Genomic DNA, 19,761 nt, shown 5'->3' with positions numbered 1-19,761 from the left:
TTTCCTATGCTACCACTCTTCTGCACTTATCTCTCACTAGTTGGCAATCTGGTTTATGGGATTTAACATTAAGATGAAGTTTCAAAAATTAGACTCTGATTTATTGTTACAGATTGGAATGATTATTCTCTTCAGTAAAATTATTTTTTCCTAATTAAAATATATTTAGAAGGATAATACATTTTATATTGGAATACATTAAAAACAATTTCAGTAGTTTGGCTTCTTTGAATTAGCTATATATTAAAATATGAAGTTAATAAGCAATATATAGGCCGGCGCTGCGGCTCAATAGGCTAATCCTCCGCCTTGCGGCGCCGGCACACCAGGTTCTAGTCCTGGTCAGAGCACTGGATTCTGTCCTGGTTGCCCCTCTTCCAGGCCAGCTCTCTGCTGTGGCCCGGGAAGGCAATGGAGGATGGCCCAAGTACTTGGGCCCTGCACCCCATGGGAGACCAGGAGAAGCACCTGGCTCCTGCCTTCAGATCAGCGTGGTGCGCCGGCCGCAGTGCGCCAGCCGTGGCGGCCATTGGAGGGTGAACCAACAGCAAAAGGAAGACCTTTCTCTCTGTCTCTCTCTCTCTCACTATCCACTCTGCCTGTCAAAAAAAAAAAAAAAAAAAAAAGCAATATATATATATATTTTAGGTTAATCACACCAAAATAATATAAATAGCATGTATTTTTTTCATGAAAGATGAAAAAAACTCAATCCATTGGAAGATGGGAGGGATTAAAAGGCAAACAAAAGGGAAAAATATAGTAAATAGAAAACTCATAATAAGATGGCAGAAATAAAAACAAATATGTGTAATTAAAACTCCCTGTCAGGGCTGGCACTATGGCGTAGCAGGTAAAGCTGCTGCCTGCAGTGCTGGCATCCCATATGGGTGCCGGTTCAAGTCCTGGCTGCTCCACTTCAGATTTGGCTCTCTGCTATGGCCTGGGAAAGCAGTAGAAGGTGGTCCAAGTCCTTTGGCCCCCTGCACCCACATGGGAGACCTGGAAGAAGCTCTTGGCTCCTGGCTTCAGATTGGCTCAGCTCCGGCCATTGCGGTCAGTTGGGGAGTAAACCAGTGGATGGAAGACCTCTCTCTCCTCTCCTTCTCTCTTGTATAACTCTTTCAAATAAATAAATAAATCTTTTTTTTTTAAAAACTTTCAAAAGTCAACAATGTTCAATATTAAATATAGAAAGTCATACATGCAGTTAAAAGGGATGTACTTAAAAACAGAGAAAATAATACATGAAGAAAAACATTAGGCATATTTAACTAAAAGAAAGTCGACTTAGCAATGTTTGACAATTTATACTGAGGGGATGGACGGTCACTATTAAAGATACAGTAAGACTTAATATAACAATATAAAAGGGGGGTTAGCTTGTGGTGTAGTGGGTAAAACCACTACCTATGAAGCTGGCATCCCATATGGGCAGTGGTCCATATCCCGGCTGATCCATTTATGATCCAGCTCCCTGCTATGGCCTGGGAAAAGCAGCAAAAGATGGCCCAACTGGTTGGGCCCTATTGGCTTGGTCCAGTGCTGGCTGTTGTGGCCATTTGGCGATTGAACCAGCAAATGAAGATCTCTCTCTCTCTCCCTCTCTCTCTCCATTTCTGACTTTCAAAATAAGTAAATGAATAAATAAATCTTTTTTTTAAATAAAGGGAATAATGTACCAAAGTTATAGCAATTATAAACTTGTATGGTCTAATAATAGCTTCTAAACTGTAAAAATCTAATATTAAAAATTATAAGAAAAAAATAAAGGCACAGGAAAGAATGGATGTAAAAAATTATAAGAAAATGAAACTGCCACTCATGAGTTCAGAGAAAACCATGTAACTAGAGAACAAAAATACAACTACTCATGCTAGACACTAGCATTTCAGTTTTTAATGCTTACCACCAAATGTATCCTCACTGTAGAAAAAAACCACTTACAAGTTTTTGTGACTCAAAATTTTGTCTTTTTTCCATTCAGACCTCTGTGAAAAGAACACTCTTTTCCTATAGAACTGTCAGCCAAATATATCTGTTCAGTAAGTCCTTTCAATGAGTTGCTAATATGAGAGAATCTGATGGCCACGATTTTGCCGAATTTTCTACCTTGGTTCAGTAATAAGTAAAAGTGAAGGGAGAGAACCAAAGGTTCTATGTTCCTTATTTGTGTTCCCTCATTTACTTCTCCCATCAACTATCAAGTGAGATAACATTCTAAGTTTAGCTGATGAGAAACTGAGGCACAGAGATTAATTAACTTGGCCAGGGTTTTACAGTTTAGAAAAAAACAGAAGAACCTTGGGGCTGGCACTGTGGGTAACAGGTAAAGTTGCCTCCTGCAGTGCTGGCATCCCATATGGGGGCCGGTTCAAGTCCTGGCTGCTCCACTTCAGATTTGGCTCTCTGCTATGGCCTGGGAAAGCAGTAGAAGATGGTGCAGGTCCGTCGGCTCCCTGTACCCATGTGGGAGACCCAGAAGAAGCTCCTGGCTCCTGACTTTGGCGGGCATGGCTCTGGCCATTGTGGCCATTTGGGGAGTGAACCAGTGGATGAAAGCTCGACCTCTCTCTCTCTGTCTCTCTGTAATTCTGCCTTTAAATTAAATAAATAAATCTTTTTTTTTTTTTTTTTTTTTTTTTTTTAAATAGAAGATTCAGGGCCTGGCACTGTGACACACTGGGTTAAAGCCCTGGCCTGCAGCACCAGTGTCCTATATAGGCCTTGGTTCGAGTCTCAGCTGCTAGGCTTCTGATCCAGCTCCTTGCTGATGCTCCTGGGAAATCAGCAGAGGATGGCTCAAGTACTTGGGCCCCTGCATCTTTGTGAGAGACTTGGAAGAAGCTCCTGGCTCCTAGCTTTGGATCTGCTCAACTCTGGCCATTGTGGCCATTTGAACAGTGAACCAGCGGATGGAAGACCTCTTTCTCTCCCTCTGTCTCTACCTCTCTGTAAGTGTCTTTCAAATAAATAAAATAAATTAAGAATAAAAATAGAAGAACCTTAGCACCACTGTTAGCACCAACACCACAATCACTGAGGACTATACTGAAGACATAGTTTTAATTATTTTGAGCAAGAGGATGTAGTATCAAAAGGCATTAAAGTCCTTGCTAGCTCAGAAGGCCAAGAAGACCTACATTTTTATAATATATGTTAACTAATCTCTTCAGGATTCTGTTTAAATGCAAGTAACACAGTTCCATAGTTATCAAGGTGCGATGGGTACTTTATCAGTTTTGTTTTAGTAGCAGAAATCATAATAATGCATTATAAAAAAAGTCATACATATACAGTTACCTTTAAAAGTCACTTACTAAAAGAATTTAAGGATTTCTTAAAGAATCTCCAATTATGTATTTTAGGCATGGAAAGCCAAGACACTCTGGCAAAAAAAAAAAAAAAAAAAAAAAAACCTAAATGCGAGTGAGATCCCAGTAGAAAGAACAGGTCATCAAAGAAGGAGGTACCTTTCTCTGAAGGCAGGAGTGAACCTCCACTTTGACTATGACCTTGTCTAAATAAGATCTAAGTCGGCGAACTCAAAAGGTCTCCATAGCCTTGGCAACTCAAGACAAGAGCCTAGGAAGATTACTGAGGCCATAAACAAGAGTGTCAATTTGTTAAGTCAACAACAGGAGTCACTGTGCACTTACTCCTCATGTAGGATCTCTGTCCTTAATGTGTTGTTCAATGTGAATTAAGGCTATAACTAGTACTCAAACAGTATTTTTCACTTTATGTTTCTGTGTGGGTGCAAACTGTTGAAAGCTTTACTTAATATATAAAGAGAATTGAAAATGAATCTTGATGTGAATGGAAGGGGAGAGGGAGCGGGAGTTGGGAGGGTTGCGGGTGGGAGGGAAGTTATGGGCGGGGGAAAGCCATTGTAATCCATAAACTGTACTTTGGAAATTTATATTTGTTAAATAAAAGTTAAAAAAATGAAAATTGGTCATTATGGAAAAAAATCTCCAATTATGTTAAATTGACACTACTCCACTTTTTATATTTAAATTTCTACAAAACTTACAGAAACTTCCTGCATTTTATATATAAAGCAAAACTTTACAGAAACTCCCTGCATTTTACCTATAAAACAAAACCTTTAAATACTGAGTATGATTTTTAACACATTACTGGAATGTAACTAAATAAATCAAGTTATAATGTATAATAAGCCTATTTTGATATTACAGAAGAAAATTATAAGTACTAACATAAAATGATATTGAAAACATGTACAGTTAATTGCATGCAAATTGACGGCTGGATTTTCATGCCATTTTAAGAGTTGGAAGGGGGACTTTTTGCCTGGATAGAAAGGAAATATTTTTGACATTCATTATAACATTGTTTCATCTAGTATAAAAATAATGGTTAGTTAATGCTGAAAGTAGGAATTTTTTTCTCATTTAAATGTTCATATTAAAATTAGTCCCCAGAATATGTTAATTCATAACCATTTTTAAATGAAGCATTTTTGAACGTACGGATGTCCTAAAATTAATTTTCTCGATGAAAAAGTTTATCTATAGCACTTCTTTTCACAATTGGGGAGACTCTCTAAAAATGGAGCTATTAGCTTTGGGACATAAAAACCAATAAAAATATGTAATTGTGTAGCCAAGTGTAAAAATTAGGAAATCAATATGATCCCAGAGAGAAAAACAGAGAAACTTACTGCTTACTGAGAGTAGTGAGAAGGGAACTAGGCAAGTTAGACCATGTTATCAAAACCCTTCATTGGTAAGTTTTTTGAGGTAGATGTTTAAATACTCAGTATCTGAAGGTAAATTATGCCTGAGTTCACATCTTAAAGTCTTTGAAAATAGATAGCTACAGCAAAGGTATAAAAATCTTTCTTGTAAACACAGGATTGTAGCTTTTTCATTTTTTATTTGGCAAAGCAACATCAGGATATTAAATGTGTTTTTTTTTTAACTTTTATTTAATGAATATAAATTTCCAAAGTACAGCTTATGGATTACAATGGCTTTTTCACCCCCATAACTTCCCTCCCACCCGCAACTCTCCCCTCTCCCGCTCCCTCTTCTCTTTGATTCACATCAAGATTCATTTTCAATTCTCTTTATGTACAGAAGATCAATTTAGCATATATTAAGTAAAGCTTTCAACAGTTTGCACCCACACAGAAACATAAAGTGAAAAATACTGTTTGAGTACTAGTTATAGCCTTAATTCACATTGAACAACACATTAAGGACAGAGATTCTACATGAGGAGTAAGTGCACAGTGACTCCTGTTGTTGACTTAACAAATTGACACTCTTGTTTATGGCCTCAGTAATCTTCCTAGGCTCTTGTCATGAGTTGCCAAGGCTATGGAGGCCTTTTGAGTTTGCCGACTCTGATCATATTTAGACAAGGTCATAGTCAAAGTGGAGGTCTCTCCTCCCTTCAGAGAAAGGTACCTCCTTCTTTGATGACCTGTTCTTTCCACTGGGATCTCACTTGCAGAGATCTTTCATTTAGGTCATTTTTTTTTTTTTTTTGCCAGAGTGTCTTGGCTTTCCATTACTGAAATACTCTCAATACTCTGATGGGAGTGACTTTAGAGTGTGCCAGAATATTATTATGCATTATGCTATTACATATTATTTCTCAACCTAAATATTTTAGCCTGGAAACTTTAGGATAATATACCCTCAAAATATATACAACAATGGATAGTGTCCTTTGGTCTTTATGAGACAGGATAAAAAAATCACTCTAAGTTACTATTGGTTTATAATCTTCCTAATAATTTTTTTATATAATTCTTATTCTTGCCCAACAGAAATACAAACCAACTTTAGTTCTTGTGGTGGACATGAAGTTAAAATAATGAAATCTTGCTCTTTCCTAGTATTGTGTTATCAAATTTCATGAAATACTAGGATAAATTTCCATGTGGTCAATTTGAATATTGATTGTTTATAAAACTTTTTATTCATAATACAATCTTCTATAAAAGGAATTAATGTTTTTACAGAATAAAATTGGGACATATATTAACCAGACAACATTTAAAGAAAATTTAGTGTGGCCATTTGAAAATTTTAAAAATTCTAGTTTGGCATTTTTTAAGTGAAAAAAATTTTCTAATTCTGTAAGAGCAGGAAATCACAGATGCTTTGTATTTAAAGGGTGAAATATGAGTAAATTTTATTCAGTTAATATTAATGCTTTAAACTCATAGAAACCTCATAAACTAAGACTTGAATGAAAGAGGAAAAAGAATAAAGTGTCATTGTTTCAAAAGATGAAATATGCATGAAATCTGACATGATATATGCAGTGAATACTTATACTTGCTAAGATGCTATAAGAACATTTTTGCTTTACATGAGTAATAAAGATGGCCATAAATACATATGAAGATAATCTTTTAAGTATATATAAGTTTGGTTTCGTAATTGATATAAAATAAATGGCCATAGTGATATAGATTTCTATATATATGTATATATACACACATGTATACATACATACACACATATACATAGCATATATAGGTAAACACACACATATACATATATTGTATACATACACAATTATTTTTATATGTATCACTGCCTGCCAGAATTTCCCATCTAAACCTACAATTTGAAATGTTTTATTAAAAACATTTAATGGAGGTAAAATATATACAAACCTAAATACAATGAAACCAAAATAATGTAGAAGCTAGAATCTACTCTGTACATATTACTTTCCTTCCTAACAAGATAGTGTATTATTATTATTATTATTATTATTATTATTATTTTTTTTTTTTGACAGGCAGAGTGGACAGTGAGAGAGAGAGACAGAGAGAAAGGTCTTCCTTTGCCGTTGGTTCACCCTCCAATGGCCGCCGCGGCCAGTGCGATGCGGCCGGCGCACCGCGCTGATCCGATGGCAGGAGCCAGGAGCCAGGTGCTTTTCCTGGTCTCCCGTGGGGTGCAGGGCCCAAGCACCTGGGCCATCCTCCACTGCACTCCCTGGCCACAGCAGAGGGCTGGCCTGGAAGAGGGGCAACCGGGACAGAATCCGGTGTGCCGGCGCCGCTAGGCGGAGGATTAGCCTAGTGAGCTGCGGCGCCGGCCGATAGTGTATTTTTGAATGATACCATATTACAAGTGGCTCGTTGCTACATTTATTCTGTATATGCCATGGCTGTGTCTACAAATATGAAACATCTGGAGTAAAACTGAAAAACCCAAACACCAAAGATGTTTTTAAGTGCTTTTATATGAGATTATCAAGTTAATAAGACTGCCAGATGACTAAATTTTTAAAACTTTATCAAGTTATTTATTTGTCTTATAATCTTTGTTCTATTTGCTACAATTTGACATCTACATTACTTAAGTGTGTGAATAAATCAAGGATATCATGATTTTATCCTGCACCTCCAGTGTTCTGGCTACTAATATTTCTTTAGTTGTCTTACAAAAGCAAGAGAACATTTAACCTATAACACATCCCAAACCCTCTATTTTTTACCAGACCACATACAGGGCTAGTTGTTTTCTATTACCAGACAAAATAGTTATCCAGGATTCTACTTAACAGAATCAGTAGAGGAAGGTGGAGTAAGAATTGACTCCTCTGCTCTGAAATTTTTTCTAGGATGAAAATGTGGGCTTTGAGAATACCGGGGTTTCAAACCTACAGATGAAGGCTGGGAAAAGCTTCTTCTCACACAATGTAACCTTGTTCCTATTAAGAGATTTAAACAAGATTAGGGTTTCAATGCATTTTAAATGACTAATTTTACAATTACTTAAGGGAAAAATTAAAAAAAAATAAGAATAACTGGGCATGGATTCTGGAGAGAAAAGGTTTGCTTAAGGAAATTCCCACTAAAAAGAGTAGGATACCCTATAACCTGCTGCTGGACAGGGAGGAATCCTACAGCTATAAAAAGAGACTTGCTATAAGGGGTCTGAGGTGGTATCCCCAATGGCATTTCTAAATTGATAGGTTATACTTCCTTTTGCATCCCTGAACTCTGGTAAAGATTTGTTAAACGATTTAGAGTTGGATCCTGTGGACAAGAAAACACCTCTCCAGAGAAAAATTAGAGAATTATTAATATACTACCTTTATTTAATTTATTTATTTATTTTTTTGACAGGCAGAGTGGACAGTGAGAGAGAGACAGAGAGAAAGGTCTTCCTTTGCCGTTGGTTCACCCTCCAATGGCCGCCGCGGCCAGTGCGATGCGGCCGGCGCACCGCGCTGATCCGATGGCAGGAGCCAGGAGCCAGGTGCTTTTCCTGGTCTCCCGTGGGGTGCAGGGCCCAAGCACCTGGGCCATCCTCCACTGCACTCCCTGGCCACAGCAGAGGGCTGGCCTGGAAGAGGGGCAACCGGGACAGAATCCGGTGTGCCGGCGCCGCTAGGCGGAGGATTAGCCTAGTGAGCTGCGGCGCCGGCCGATAGTGTATTTTTGAATGATACCATATTACAAGTGGCTCGTTGCTACATTTATTCTGTATATGCCATGGCTGTGTCTACAAATATGAAACATCTGGAGTAAAACTGAAAAACCCAAACACCAAAGATGTTTTTAAGTGCTTTTATATGAGATTATCAAGTTAATAAGACTGCCAGATGACTAAATTTTTAAAACTTTATCAAGTTATTTATTTGTCTTATAATCTTTGTTCTATTTGCTACAATTTGACATCTACATTACTTAAGTGTGTGAATAAATCAAGGATATCATGATTTTATCCTGCACCTCCAGTGTTCTGGCTACTAATATTTCTTTAGTTGTCTTACAAAAGCAAGAGAACATTTAACCTATAACACATCCCAAACCCTCTATTTTTTACCAGACCACATACAGGGCTAGTTGTTTTCTATTACCAGACAAAATAGTTATCCAGGATTCTACTTAACAGAATCAGTAGAGGAAGGTGGAGTAAGAATTGACTCCTCTGCTCTGAAATTTTTTCTAGGATGAAAATGTGGGCTTTGAGAATACCGGGGTTTCAAACCTACAGATGAAGGCTGGGAAAAGCTTCTTCTCACACAATGTAACCTTGTTCCTATTAAGAGATTTAAACAAGATTAGGGTTTCAATGCATTTTAAATGACTAATTTTACAATTACTTAAGGGAAAAATTAAAAAAAAATAAGAATAACTGGGCATGGATTCTGGAGAGAAAAGGTTTGCTTAAGGAAATTCCCACTAAAAAGAGTAGGATACCCTATAACCTGCTGCTGGACAGGGAGGAATCCTACAGCTATAAAAAGAGACTTGCTATAAGGGGTCTGAGGTGGTATCCCCAATGGCATTTCTAAATTGATAGGTTATACTTCCTTTTGCATCCCTGAACTCTGGTAAAGATTTGTTAAACGATTTAGAGTTGGATCCTGTGGACAAGAAAACACCTCTCCAGAGAAAAATTAGAGAATTATTAATATACTACCTTTATTTAATTTATTTATTTATTTTTTTGACAGGCAGAGTGGACAGTGAGAGAGAGACAGAGAGAAAGGTCTTCCTTTTGCCGTTGGTTCACCCTCCAATGGCTGCTGCGGCCGGCGCACCGCACTGATCTGAAGCCAGGAGCCAGGTGCTTTTCCTGGTCTCCCATGGGGTGCAGGGCCCAAGCACCTGGGCCATCCTCCACTGCACTCCCTGGCCACAGCAGAGAGCTGGCCTGGAAGAGGGGCAACCGGGACAGAATCCGGCGCCCCGACCGGGACTAGAACCCGGTGTGCCGGCGCCGCTAGGCGGAGGATTAGCCTAGTGAGCCGCGGCGCCGGCCTATACTACCTTTATTTAATAGAACAATATTTTAATCCTCTTGTTAACTAAAAATATCCAGTTAACAGATTCTGTGTTCCAAAAAATAATTTTTATTTGATCTATGGCTGATTATAAGGCTTGCTGGAGATAGTGTTTTGTTCTTCAACTGAGAACAGTAATAAGAGCATTGAGGGACAGTGAAATCCTTTGGCCTAAGAGTATCATCATTTGATTTTCCTGCTTTAAATGATTTGAATATGAATACTGTGATTCAAGAAGTATGCAAACATCAAGGATGTAGGATTTCCCTCAGAATAAAACTTGAAATAGCACCTAGGCCAAATCAACTGCCCAACATGCATCTGACAACAGAAATTTAATACCAAATGTTCTAGTAGCTCTTCCAGAAACTTAACTAGCGGCTGGCGCTGTGGCTCACTTGGCTAATCCTCCGCTTACAGCGCTGGCACCCCAGGTTCTAGTCCTGGTTGGGGCGCCGGGTACTAGTCCTGGTTTCTCCTCTTCTAGTCCAGCTCTCTGCTGTGGCCCGGGAGGGCAGTGGAGGATGGCCCAAGTGCTTGGGTCCTTGCACCCACATGGGAGGCCAGGAGGAAGCGCCTGGCTCCTGGCTTTGGATCAGTGCAGCGCCAGCCGTGGCAGCCATTAGGGGAGTGAACCAACAGAAGGAAGACCTTTCTCTCTGTCTCTCTTTCACTGTCTATAACTCTCTGTCTCTCTCTCTCTCACTGTCTAACTCTCTAACTCTGCCTGTCAAAAATTAAAAAAAAAAACAAACTAGCAACTTATATATAGTTAAGGTAAAATAAACTAGTTTATAAAATAAGAAGCAAATTTTCTCTAAAGAGGAATGTTAATGAAGTAGGCAGACATGCAAGTTAAAATCAACTAGGTTTGTGAGCTCGAAGACCAGGCCTTTGCCAAGACCCTGTGTGACTTCACACCCTACCTGATACCTTCGCCATGCCCCTGTGTGACCTCATGCCCCTACCTGGCCACATCTGAGTGCCCACTGGCCAATCAGGTTAATTAACCACTCCCCTTTGGACCCTTTGGACAAGATGTGTCCCATCCTTCTTCTCTTTGTCCTGGCCTCTAGCCAGGAGGGGGCTGGCTGTAGCCCTGTGCCTCCAGGGCGCGTGGCCTTCAGGCCACCTGCCTTAGGCTTCCTGGCCTTGATGCTCCTCCATGTGGCTGGTTCCTGGTGCTTGGTATGAACCCAGATTTACCTCTCTCTTAGATAAAGCTCTCACTTTCCTATGATATCTCTCACTGAATAAAAGCCTAAAATGTACCACGATGCCTTGTTTATTGATGCCAGTATTTAGAATTCTTCTCTAAATATTAGGCAAGAACCCTCTCAGGCTTATTAATATTGGGGATTTATTAATAAGCATATGATGATAACATGTGGCACCCCAAATTTTGATAACATAAGTGGCACCCCAGATGGGGACTTCTGGGGAACTTTAAGAGGCCACATTTTTGTATAGATTTTAGGGGGTCACCTTCGATATCATTAGGTCATATATATAGTTATAATTTCCTCAATTTAGGTTGACCTACAACAAACAAACCAGCTTTCCAGTGCTATAACAGGTAACTTGTAAGTGCTAAGTCATAAAAGAAATGTGTAATTTTTTTTGAGAATTAAAAGCAAGATTTATTTTTTAAACTTTATTTTATTATTTATTTATTTATTTATTTGACAGATAGAGTTAGTGAGAGAGAGAGAGAGACAGAGAGAAAGGTCTTCCTTCCATTGGTTCACTCCCCAAATGGCTGCTACAGCTGGAGCTACGCCGATCCGAAGCCAGAAGCCAGGTGCTTCCTCCTGGTCTCCCATGAGGGTGCAGATGCCCAAGTACTTGGGCCATCCTCCACTGCCCTCCTGGACCACAGCAGAGAGCTGGAATGGAAGAGGAGCAACCGGGACTAGAACCCGGTGCCCATATGGATGCCGGCATTGCAGGCAGAGGATTAACCAAGTGACCCACAGCGCCTGCCCCAAAAGCAAGATTTATTAGAGTCAAAGACCTCCAGCCAGAGTGGCATGGAGGGGGTGGTCCAAGATAGGGAAAAACCCTAAGGACATTGTGGCTCTGTGGTTTTTAAAGACAATTTTGATTGACATTCAGTTTTAAGGCTCAAAACCCATCAAAAGATCTGATTTACAATCCTTTACCCTATCTGGCTTTCTCAAAACAAAAAACCATCCAGAAGGGTGGGATAGATAACTTGTTTTCACAATAAACTGAGCTCAGGAGGATGCAATCACCACTCCCTTGCTATTCTCATGGTAAAATGGAGATTCCTAAGGAAGGAGGGTGGACATTTTGTTCTTGCTAAAGATTAATTTTTTAGGGGGAAGCAAGCATTCTACACCCCAAATTCCACTGAGACCACCCTTACTGCTTATTAACCCATCTGACTCGTCACATTCCTCCCTCAAGATGAATGGACCTTCTGTTGGGGGACTGGGCGATGATCGCTCTGGCTGCTTCATGTTGAAAAGGGGCATCGTTGGAAGGGCAGGCAAGACAGAGTTGTGGGGGGAGGGTTGGGGGGCAGGGAGTGGTGGCTTCTCAGTAGGAGGTGGCTTCTTCAGGGGGATGCAGTGCCAGTTTGCAGAAACTGCTTCCATCTGAGGTTTCTTGTGCATCACCACCTAGAATTTTACTTTTTCAAGTCTGGAGAAAACTAATCTAACAAGCAGTTTAAACTCACAGGATCTAAAACCAAGGACACACACAGTCATTATTATAGGCCTTAAAAAAGGTGCTGTCTAAACCAGGAGCAAGTTTTCTCATTGAGAGGCAAATAGAAACTGACAGAAGTGGGCTTTACGGCCTTGCCAGTTATGAGGCCCAGACCTATCTATCTCTTCACATGGGGTATATCATAAGGGAGGTGTGACTTCCATTACCTAGCTGGCCTGGGAGGAGAGCTGATTTAAAGAAAAGGTAGGTGGCATCTCTAAAAGGAGTTAATTTACAGTTTTGCCTGCAATGTTACTGACCCTACTTGGCCAACCTCTCGACAGCAATGCTTACTTTGGAAGCCAGCTTAGAGCCAAAAAGGCCTGCCAACTCTGACCTGGAAATCCTTCAACTCCAGGGCAGTTCCATTTCCAGTGACCCAACTCTTGCTGGCAGAGCTACCAGGGCTCTTCATAAGCTTACTTCTGTTGAAGCCCTTGCTTTCCACATTGACAACCAATGCAGTGGACTGGCCTGCTGGGTCTCCTTGATGGCCCATCACTGTGTAAAGCATTCATTAACTGGCTTGCCACCTATCTTGACATTGTTTTTGCTGCCTAGCTTCTTCCTCCTGGTTTTTGTTAAAACGTCAGACCAGAGGAAACTTTTAAGAGGATGCAAGTCAAGAGGGTGCTCCATCCCTAATCTTTGGTAGCCTAAACTAGAAGTCTATAGTCACAGGCATGTTCTGATAGTAGTTTTTCTTTGAGGTAGACAATCCCATGAGGAAAGTTATGTCCTCACTTTAAAAGTTTCTCTCCCTTCATTTGGTCTGAAAGGGAGGTTTCATCTGTTTACTGTGCCCATGGCAAAGTAAATCTAGCTATGAAATCATAATTTAAGCTCTCATTCTGGCTATGCTATGATTATATAAAAATGTTAGCCATCACTTTTATAAGGTCTAAAGATCAAACTGTACATCCTGGAGAGTCCTTTGGTATAGAATTAGTTTCCCGTCTTGAAGAGAAGAGAGAAATGAGGGAATAAGTCAGGCTTCCCAGATCACTTACTGACAATAATAGTATCAAATGAAAACTTAGCAAACAATTTTAACTGTTAAATAACAACTTATGAAAACATTTACCAAGAACCAGAAACAGAGCTGGGACTTAACCCAGGCACTAAGAGATAGAATGCAGGTATTCCAGTGTCTTAAATGTTGTGTCAAACGTCTTTTCCAGTATTGAGTTAAGGATCTTCCCTTCCCCACATGTTTCTCAGAAATCCCTTATTTTATTATAGTGACCTTTTGTTAGTAATCAAAAGTTGTAAGTTCTATCACTTAATAGTAATATCATCTAGGGCAATTTTCCTAACCTTGTTATAAAATTTGCCTATTTTACAAAAATAATAAGGGGATAAAATGAGATAATACATGTGAAATACTTGTAAATATAAGGGTGTCTTTGCCTTGAAATAAGACAGTAAGCAAGAATGTTTTAAGCATGACTTTATAGTACATCAACAATACAGTTTTTATAAAGAATATTATCATGGAGTTTAAACAATATTTATTGACTTAAAGCTTTTCTGCAGAATGATGTAGTAATTAATATAGCAAATTTAGTTAACAGAGGTTGCTAACAGGATTTTAAGACTAACATTTTAAGACTGTTCCACAGTTATAGACAATTTCTTCATGAATAAAGTAAGAGATAATAGGATCTCTGAGATTCTTTTGAGTTCTTAATTATGGTTCTATAAATATGATTTAATGTTTATAACAATGGGAAACAAGCTTATAACTATATCTAAACAGAACTCATATATATAGATCAATGGTTAAACCAGAAACCATATAGCTTCAAAAGTAAAACTAACAGAGAAATTGAGGCTTTGTCATTGTGGCTTAATCCCATTTCTGACTAATAGTTTTTGATAGTTTACAGTTGTTTCTACAGGGGACTGGTTCTAGGACCTTCCCATAGTTACTGTAATCCATGGAAGTTCACAGATTATACAAAATGGTGTAGTATTTGCATATAACTTATATATGTTCTGTAGAAAACATATAATACCTTATACAATGAAAATGCTATGTAATAGTTATACTATATTGTTTAGGGATTAATGACAAGAAGAAAGCTTGTACATGTGCAATACATATGCAGTTATGTTTTTCTGAATACTTTCAATCCAGGGTTGGTTGAATCTGTGAAAGTAGAATTCATAGATATGAGGGGCCAATTATATTTTGTGATTATATTAATAGTGTTACCTGCATTCTAGTTTCCTGGGACAGTATAGATTTATGAATATTGTATTATTAGAATTTTATTTTTTGAGAATTATTGTATGGGTATACTAATATGGCAAAATTCTTTGTTGATTAATATACACATATTTAAAAGTTATATAATTTTAATTATTTTTGCTGTCTTCATTTACTCTTGAGTGTCCAGATTTAGATGATAAATATATGACTGCCCCATATCATAAGAATTTGGAGCAGAGATCAGCAAAGTTAAGAGATGTCTCATTACTATAAGGAGCAGAAGTGAAAGCAAAACTTGATATGACTGATAAAACATCAGAGGACCTTGTTTATAGGTATATAGCCTTAATCTCTAAACATAATCAAATCAAGTCTGCTGTTCATTGATGAAGGCAGACGTGAATTTCAAAAGCAACTACTTGAAAGTTTATGGAAAATGGAATTAAAAGTTTATTTTGGTGCAGAAAAAATCATGCATAATTTTTTATAATGATTTTTCTATGAACTTTCTGAAGTACTGTCATATATCCTGGACAACAAGGACTCAATTCTGAATTAATATAATGGTATTTCAGAGAAGGTTAAGTTCATAATCATTGGAATTTGGTAAGTCTCTAGGAATGTGATTATTTCATAGAAAAGGTAAAGTCTTTCTGTTACACATGACCCTATTCAGACAAGGCAGTAATTACAAGTTTATCTACTGTAATGAAATGAAGTATAAAAACAGAAACAAAATTCTTTTGAAACTGCATGACCTAAGATTAAATTATGTCAGTAAAACCTGTTATTGCCAGTTACCTTCACTTAGAGTGTATGAGCAATTGTTCTGAAGGATGTTTCATAAAGAAAGTAGACCAAGTAGGTTATTTATATGAAGAAATGATCTTGAGAATGGATTTTGGATGTTTTCCCAAATGTACAAATTCATGTATGTATATATGTATTTTTGTGTGTATGGTAAAAGAAAGCTCTGATCATCCTCACAAAGTTTCAAGTTTTGGATGATCCAGATTATATTCAACTGGATTTAGAAGAAAAGAGCAAGTATGATACAATGATTGTATGCCAAAGAGCATCTGGAATTCAAATAATATTAATTATTGAAGGATGAACTTAGAAATAATCTTTAAAAAGATTTATTTATTTGAAAGGCAGAACAACAGGAAGAGGGAGAGAGGGAGAGAGGAAGAGAGAGAGAGAATCTTTCATCTGCTGGCTCACTCCCAAATGGCCACAAAAGCCGGGTCTAGACTGGGCTGAAGCTAGGAGCCAGGAATTCTATCTGGGATTCCCACATGGATAGTAGGCATCCAAGCACTTGGGCCATCTTCCTCTGCCTTCCTAGGCAGATTAGCAGGAAGCTAATCACAACTGGTGCAGCACTTGGGCCATCTTCCTCTGCCTTCCTAGGCAGATTAGCAGGAAGCTAATCACAACTGGAGTAGCCAGGACTTGAACCTTCACTTTGATATGGGATGCTAGTGTTGTGAGTGGTGGCTTAACCTGCTTTATTTCAAATGTTTCATTTATTTCAAATTACTTCAAAGTAATACAAGTCCCATCTGATTAAGAAAATACTTTACTTAGATAACTTACAGATTATGATACACCCAGCCTTCACAAGTAGAAATCTGCTAAAATATATTTCATTATTATCTAGTATGGACCTCTGAAATCTTTTGAGGAAACAGGATAGTCTTTTCCAAAAATAATATATACAAAAAGATGTATTAACATATCCTTTTATCTGATTTTAGGATTTAGTAAAAAAAATTAACTCTGCCTGATGGCCCACCTTTTCAATTTTATCCTAATTTATAATATATAATAGAAATTATTCAAGGATTAGAAGGTTACAGCATTCCATGTTCAATCAAAAGTTATCCCAGTTCTCTTTTTCGTTGTACTTCTAAAATGCTCACTTAGTTGTTATCAGGAACCACTGTGAAAAACCTGGGAGTTTTACTAGTATCAATGGGTTCATAAATGGAAGAAAGAAAGAAGCTGTGAAAACCAAGAACGACTTCCTAAATATGAATTAGCTAGTATTTAAGCTGGATTCCATAAGAAAAAACACAGCTTTCCTCATATTGCTTGAACTTTTCCATGTTACCGTCTACTGTAGAAAACTCAACCAAGCTGGATTAAGTCTTTTGGGATAATGAGAATTCTCTTTAATATTATACACAGGGAGCCGGCGCCACAGCTCAATAGGCTAATCCTCCACCTTGCGGCACCAGCACACCAGGTTCTAGTCCTGGTCGGGGCACCAGATTCTGTCCCGGTTGCCCCCCTTCCAGGCCAGCTCTCTGCTGTGGCCAGGGAGTGCAGTGGAGGATGGCCCAAGTACTTGGGCCCAGCACCCCATGGGAGACCAGGAGAAGCACCTGGCTCCTGCCTTCGGATCAGCGCAGTGCGCCGGCTGCAGCGCACCAGCCGCGGCGGCCATTGGAGGGTGAACCAACGGCAAAGGAAGACCTTTCTCTCTCTCTCTCTCTCACTGTCTACTCTGCCTGTAAATAAAAAACAAAAAATATTATGCACAGGGAACTGAGATGAGGAAAGATCCTTTTTTCTTTCCTTCTCTTCCTTTCTAAATCTAGAATTCCATTAGTAATATTACATAAGACTCAGGATTTCCAAAAATCTGGACAAATTCTACCCAAAATAGAAAATAGAGGTCTCTCAGGATACCAACAGTCAGGCTTCCTGTATCAGAGTGCCAGTTTGAGTCTCAGCTGCTCTACTTCTGATCCAGTTTTCTGCTAATGCACCTGAGAAAGCAGAGGAGGGTCACCCAAGTACTTGGGTCTCTGCCACTCATGTGGAAAACCTGGATGGAGTTCCTGGTTCCTGGCTTCTGCCTGGTCCAGACCTGGCTGTTAACAGCCATTTGAGGAGAGAACCAGTGGATGGAAGTATGTGTAGCTCTCATTCCACCCACCCTTGCCCTCTTTGTCACTCTGCCTTTCAAACACACAAACAAATATTTAAAAACAAAGAATATCAGCAGTCAGAAGGGGGAAATGTCAGCACACTCAGTTTTTAAAATTGATTTAAACAAGAACATGGTTTTTGGAGAACAAGCTGTAAGGAAGATATTCAGGTGAACAGGCACAGAATTCATTCCAGAATGAAAGAGGATAATTAGCAGGCTTAGGGGATTCATTACCAGGAAGAATTTAGTTTGATTCCCAGCTTAGAATTTTCCAAAGGGAAAACTGCTTTTTAAAGCACTGAAACCTATCAATGACAGGGATCTAGACAGAATGTCACAACACTCATCAGAGGTAGTAATGGGAGAAAAAAATAAATGCTAAGAAGTTTGAGACAATTACTTTGAAGGCTTTATGTTTAGGAAAGAAAATTGATTCTCCTTATAAAACAAAAAAATAGAGTATCATCCCCTAAAAGAATTAATTTCCCCAGTAGATATTTTTTATCTTTACTATCCTATGAAGGAAGAAATGGAGAAGAAAAGTAAGAGTCTAATTAAAGGACTTTCTTATTAGACATTCTCTCCTCAAGCCTAAGAGCACAGAGAATCTTAGGTATAGCCCAAAGTAGTGTAAGGATCTAGGGTCTCCCAAGTTTTTTCTGATGACAACCAACCAACAAGTAAAGGAGCTGAAATGGAGGAAGAATCTTAGCAGGGGAAGAAGGGAAGAGCTTTAGTCTCTATACTTTACTTCTCATACTCCTGTTTTTCAAAGGGAAGCACACCTAGGGGATGCTTATGACTCATAATCTTTAGAGACAGACTAAATGACAGTTACTCTGTGGGTACACACTTTGATTGAAAGAAAAACTGAGGTTAACATATACACTACACTAAGAAGTAATCATCAAAATACTGCCAAATAGTTGAGTACTAGCATCATTTAACTGAGAAATACATTATCAAATGAGGAAAACTGACAGACCTACTGATAAAAAACTTATAAATTACAAGTTTTAAAAATAAGTCAACTGGACCATTACTGTATATTTTCAGGCTTAGAATTATATCAGTTGATCTATTTTAAGCAGTATGTCCCCAAAGCATGATAAACTAGAAATCCTTCATCTTTTAGTTCACTAGTTAGAAATTTATGAATGCTATTTCATATTTGTGGGTCCTGACATGTCAAAGTGAGTAATATCCAAGATAATCATGAAACTAATAAGTGGACAACTGAGGGATAAATTCTTATGGAAAGGAAACATTAAAAAATAACAATGTATTCAGAAAATATTATTGTACTTATGCAATTCATAAAAGCAAAGAGATAGAAACATAGCAGCTAATCAGAATATACTCAATAGGGAAGGATAGAAGCTGACAGAAACATAGCAGATATTCAGGGAATTATACTCAATAGGGAAGGATAGAGGCTGATACTCTACTTTTAGGGATTTATGTGCAGTGATGAAAATACTGACTAGAATTGAAATAACAGCACCAATTTTGAATATTATTTATATACATCCTTTGCATATAATTTTGCCATTTGTTCTTTTTTAAGTCTATAAAGATTTTAGAAAAAATTTTAGTTAAAGTATAGGTCTAAGGGTCATAAATTTATTATAATAACAGTAGAGAACATTTCAAAATAAGATAGAAGAGCTGGATTAGATGTTTTCCTACAGTCATTTCTAGTTCTTTGATTGTATATTTTAATATTTTCCAAGCACAATTTCTGGAAAAGATAAAAAGAATTTTTGTGTGTGACCTCAACTCATTATTTTATAGTTAGGCATAGCATAAATCCAGGAACTACATATATTATATATACATGTTTGAAAAAAATTATATTGCCATCATTAGTGAAAATTTATAATGCAGTGTTATAAACTCAATCATACCTCTTTTCAAGCCATCTTTTGAAATCAGCTGACAGAAGAAGTTAGTCTTAATCTTCTAAGATACTTTATATTTTGAAATGTTAGTATCTTTTAATCTCAATTATATTAGATTTGGGGAAAACAGGTGGCAAGTTATTCCCTTATAATTTTTAGTAAAAATAGGTATT

The 19,761-nt window shown here is 38.0% G+C and overlaps 1 protein-coding gene and 1 long non-coding RNA gene across 6 annotated transcripts in view; one reads left to right on the top strand and one right to left on the bottom strand.

The window, feature by feature from the left end:
* The window catches only part of BOLL (boule homolog, RNA binding protein), a 109,133-nt gene that overhangs the window by 19,303 nt on the left and 70,069 nt on the right, over positions 1 to 19,761 (bottom strand). The window contains exons 11-12 of one of the 4 annotated variants that reach the window (XM_070070441.1): positions 17,555 to 17,562; positions 7,020 to 9,040 (exon numbers count right to left, since the gene is read on the bottom strand). The exons of 2 other annotated variants lie outside the window; for them this stretch is intronic. In XM_070070441.1, coding sequence (XP_069926542.1) covers positions 8,890 to 9,040; positions 17,555 to 17,562 — 159 coding nt within the window. In that variant the 3' untranslated portion in view covers positions 7,020 to 8,889. Of the gene's footprint in view, positions 1 to 7,019; positions 9,041 to 15,175; positions 19,429 to 19,761 lie in introns of those variants that run through there. One more of the 4 variants, XR_007920612.2, reaches the window with a different exon arrangement.
* Positions 1 to 19,761, top strand: part of LOC103348807 (uncharacterized) — a 92,127-nt gene that overhangs the window by 24,676 nt on the left and 47,690 nt on the right. Inside the window, exon 4 of one of the 2 annotated variants that reach the window (XR_011387177.1) lies at positions 2,655 to 2,996. The exons of the other annotated variant lie outside the window; for it this stretch is intronic. This is a non-coding gene — a long non-coding RNA (uncharacterized lncRNA). Of the gene's footprint in view, positions 1 to 2,654; positions 2,997 to 19,761 lie in introns of those variants that run through there. 2 annotated transcript variants of the gene reach the window in all.

Source organism: Oryctolagus cuniculus, chromosome 3 (genome assembly GCF_964237555.1).
Source record: "Oryctolagus cuniculus chromosome 3, mOryCun1.1, whole genome shotgun sequence".
Classification (NCBI taxonomy): domain Eukaryota; kingdom Metazoa; phylum Chordata; class Mammalia; order Lagomorpha; family Leporidae; genus Oryctolagus; species Oryctolagus cuniculus.
Note: the sequence above shows the minus strand (reverse complement) of the source record. Positions and strands in the feature narration are given on the sequence as shown.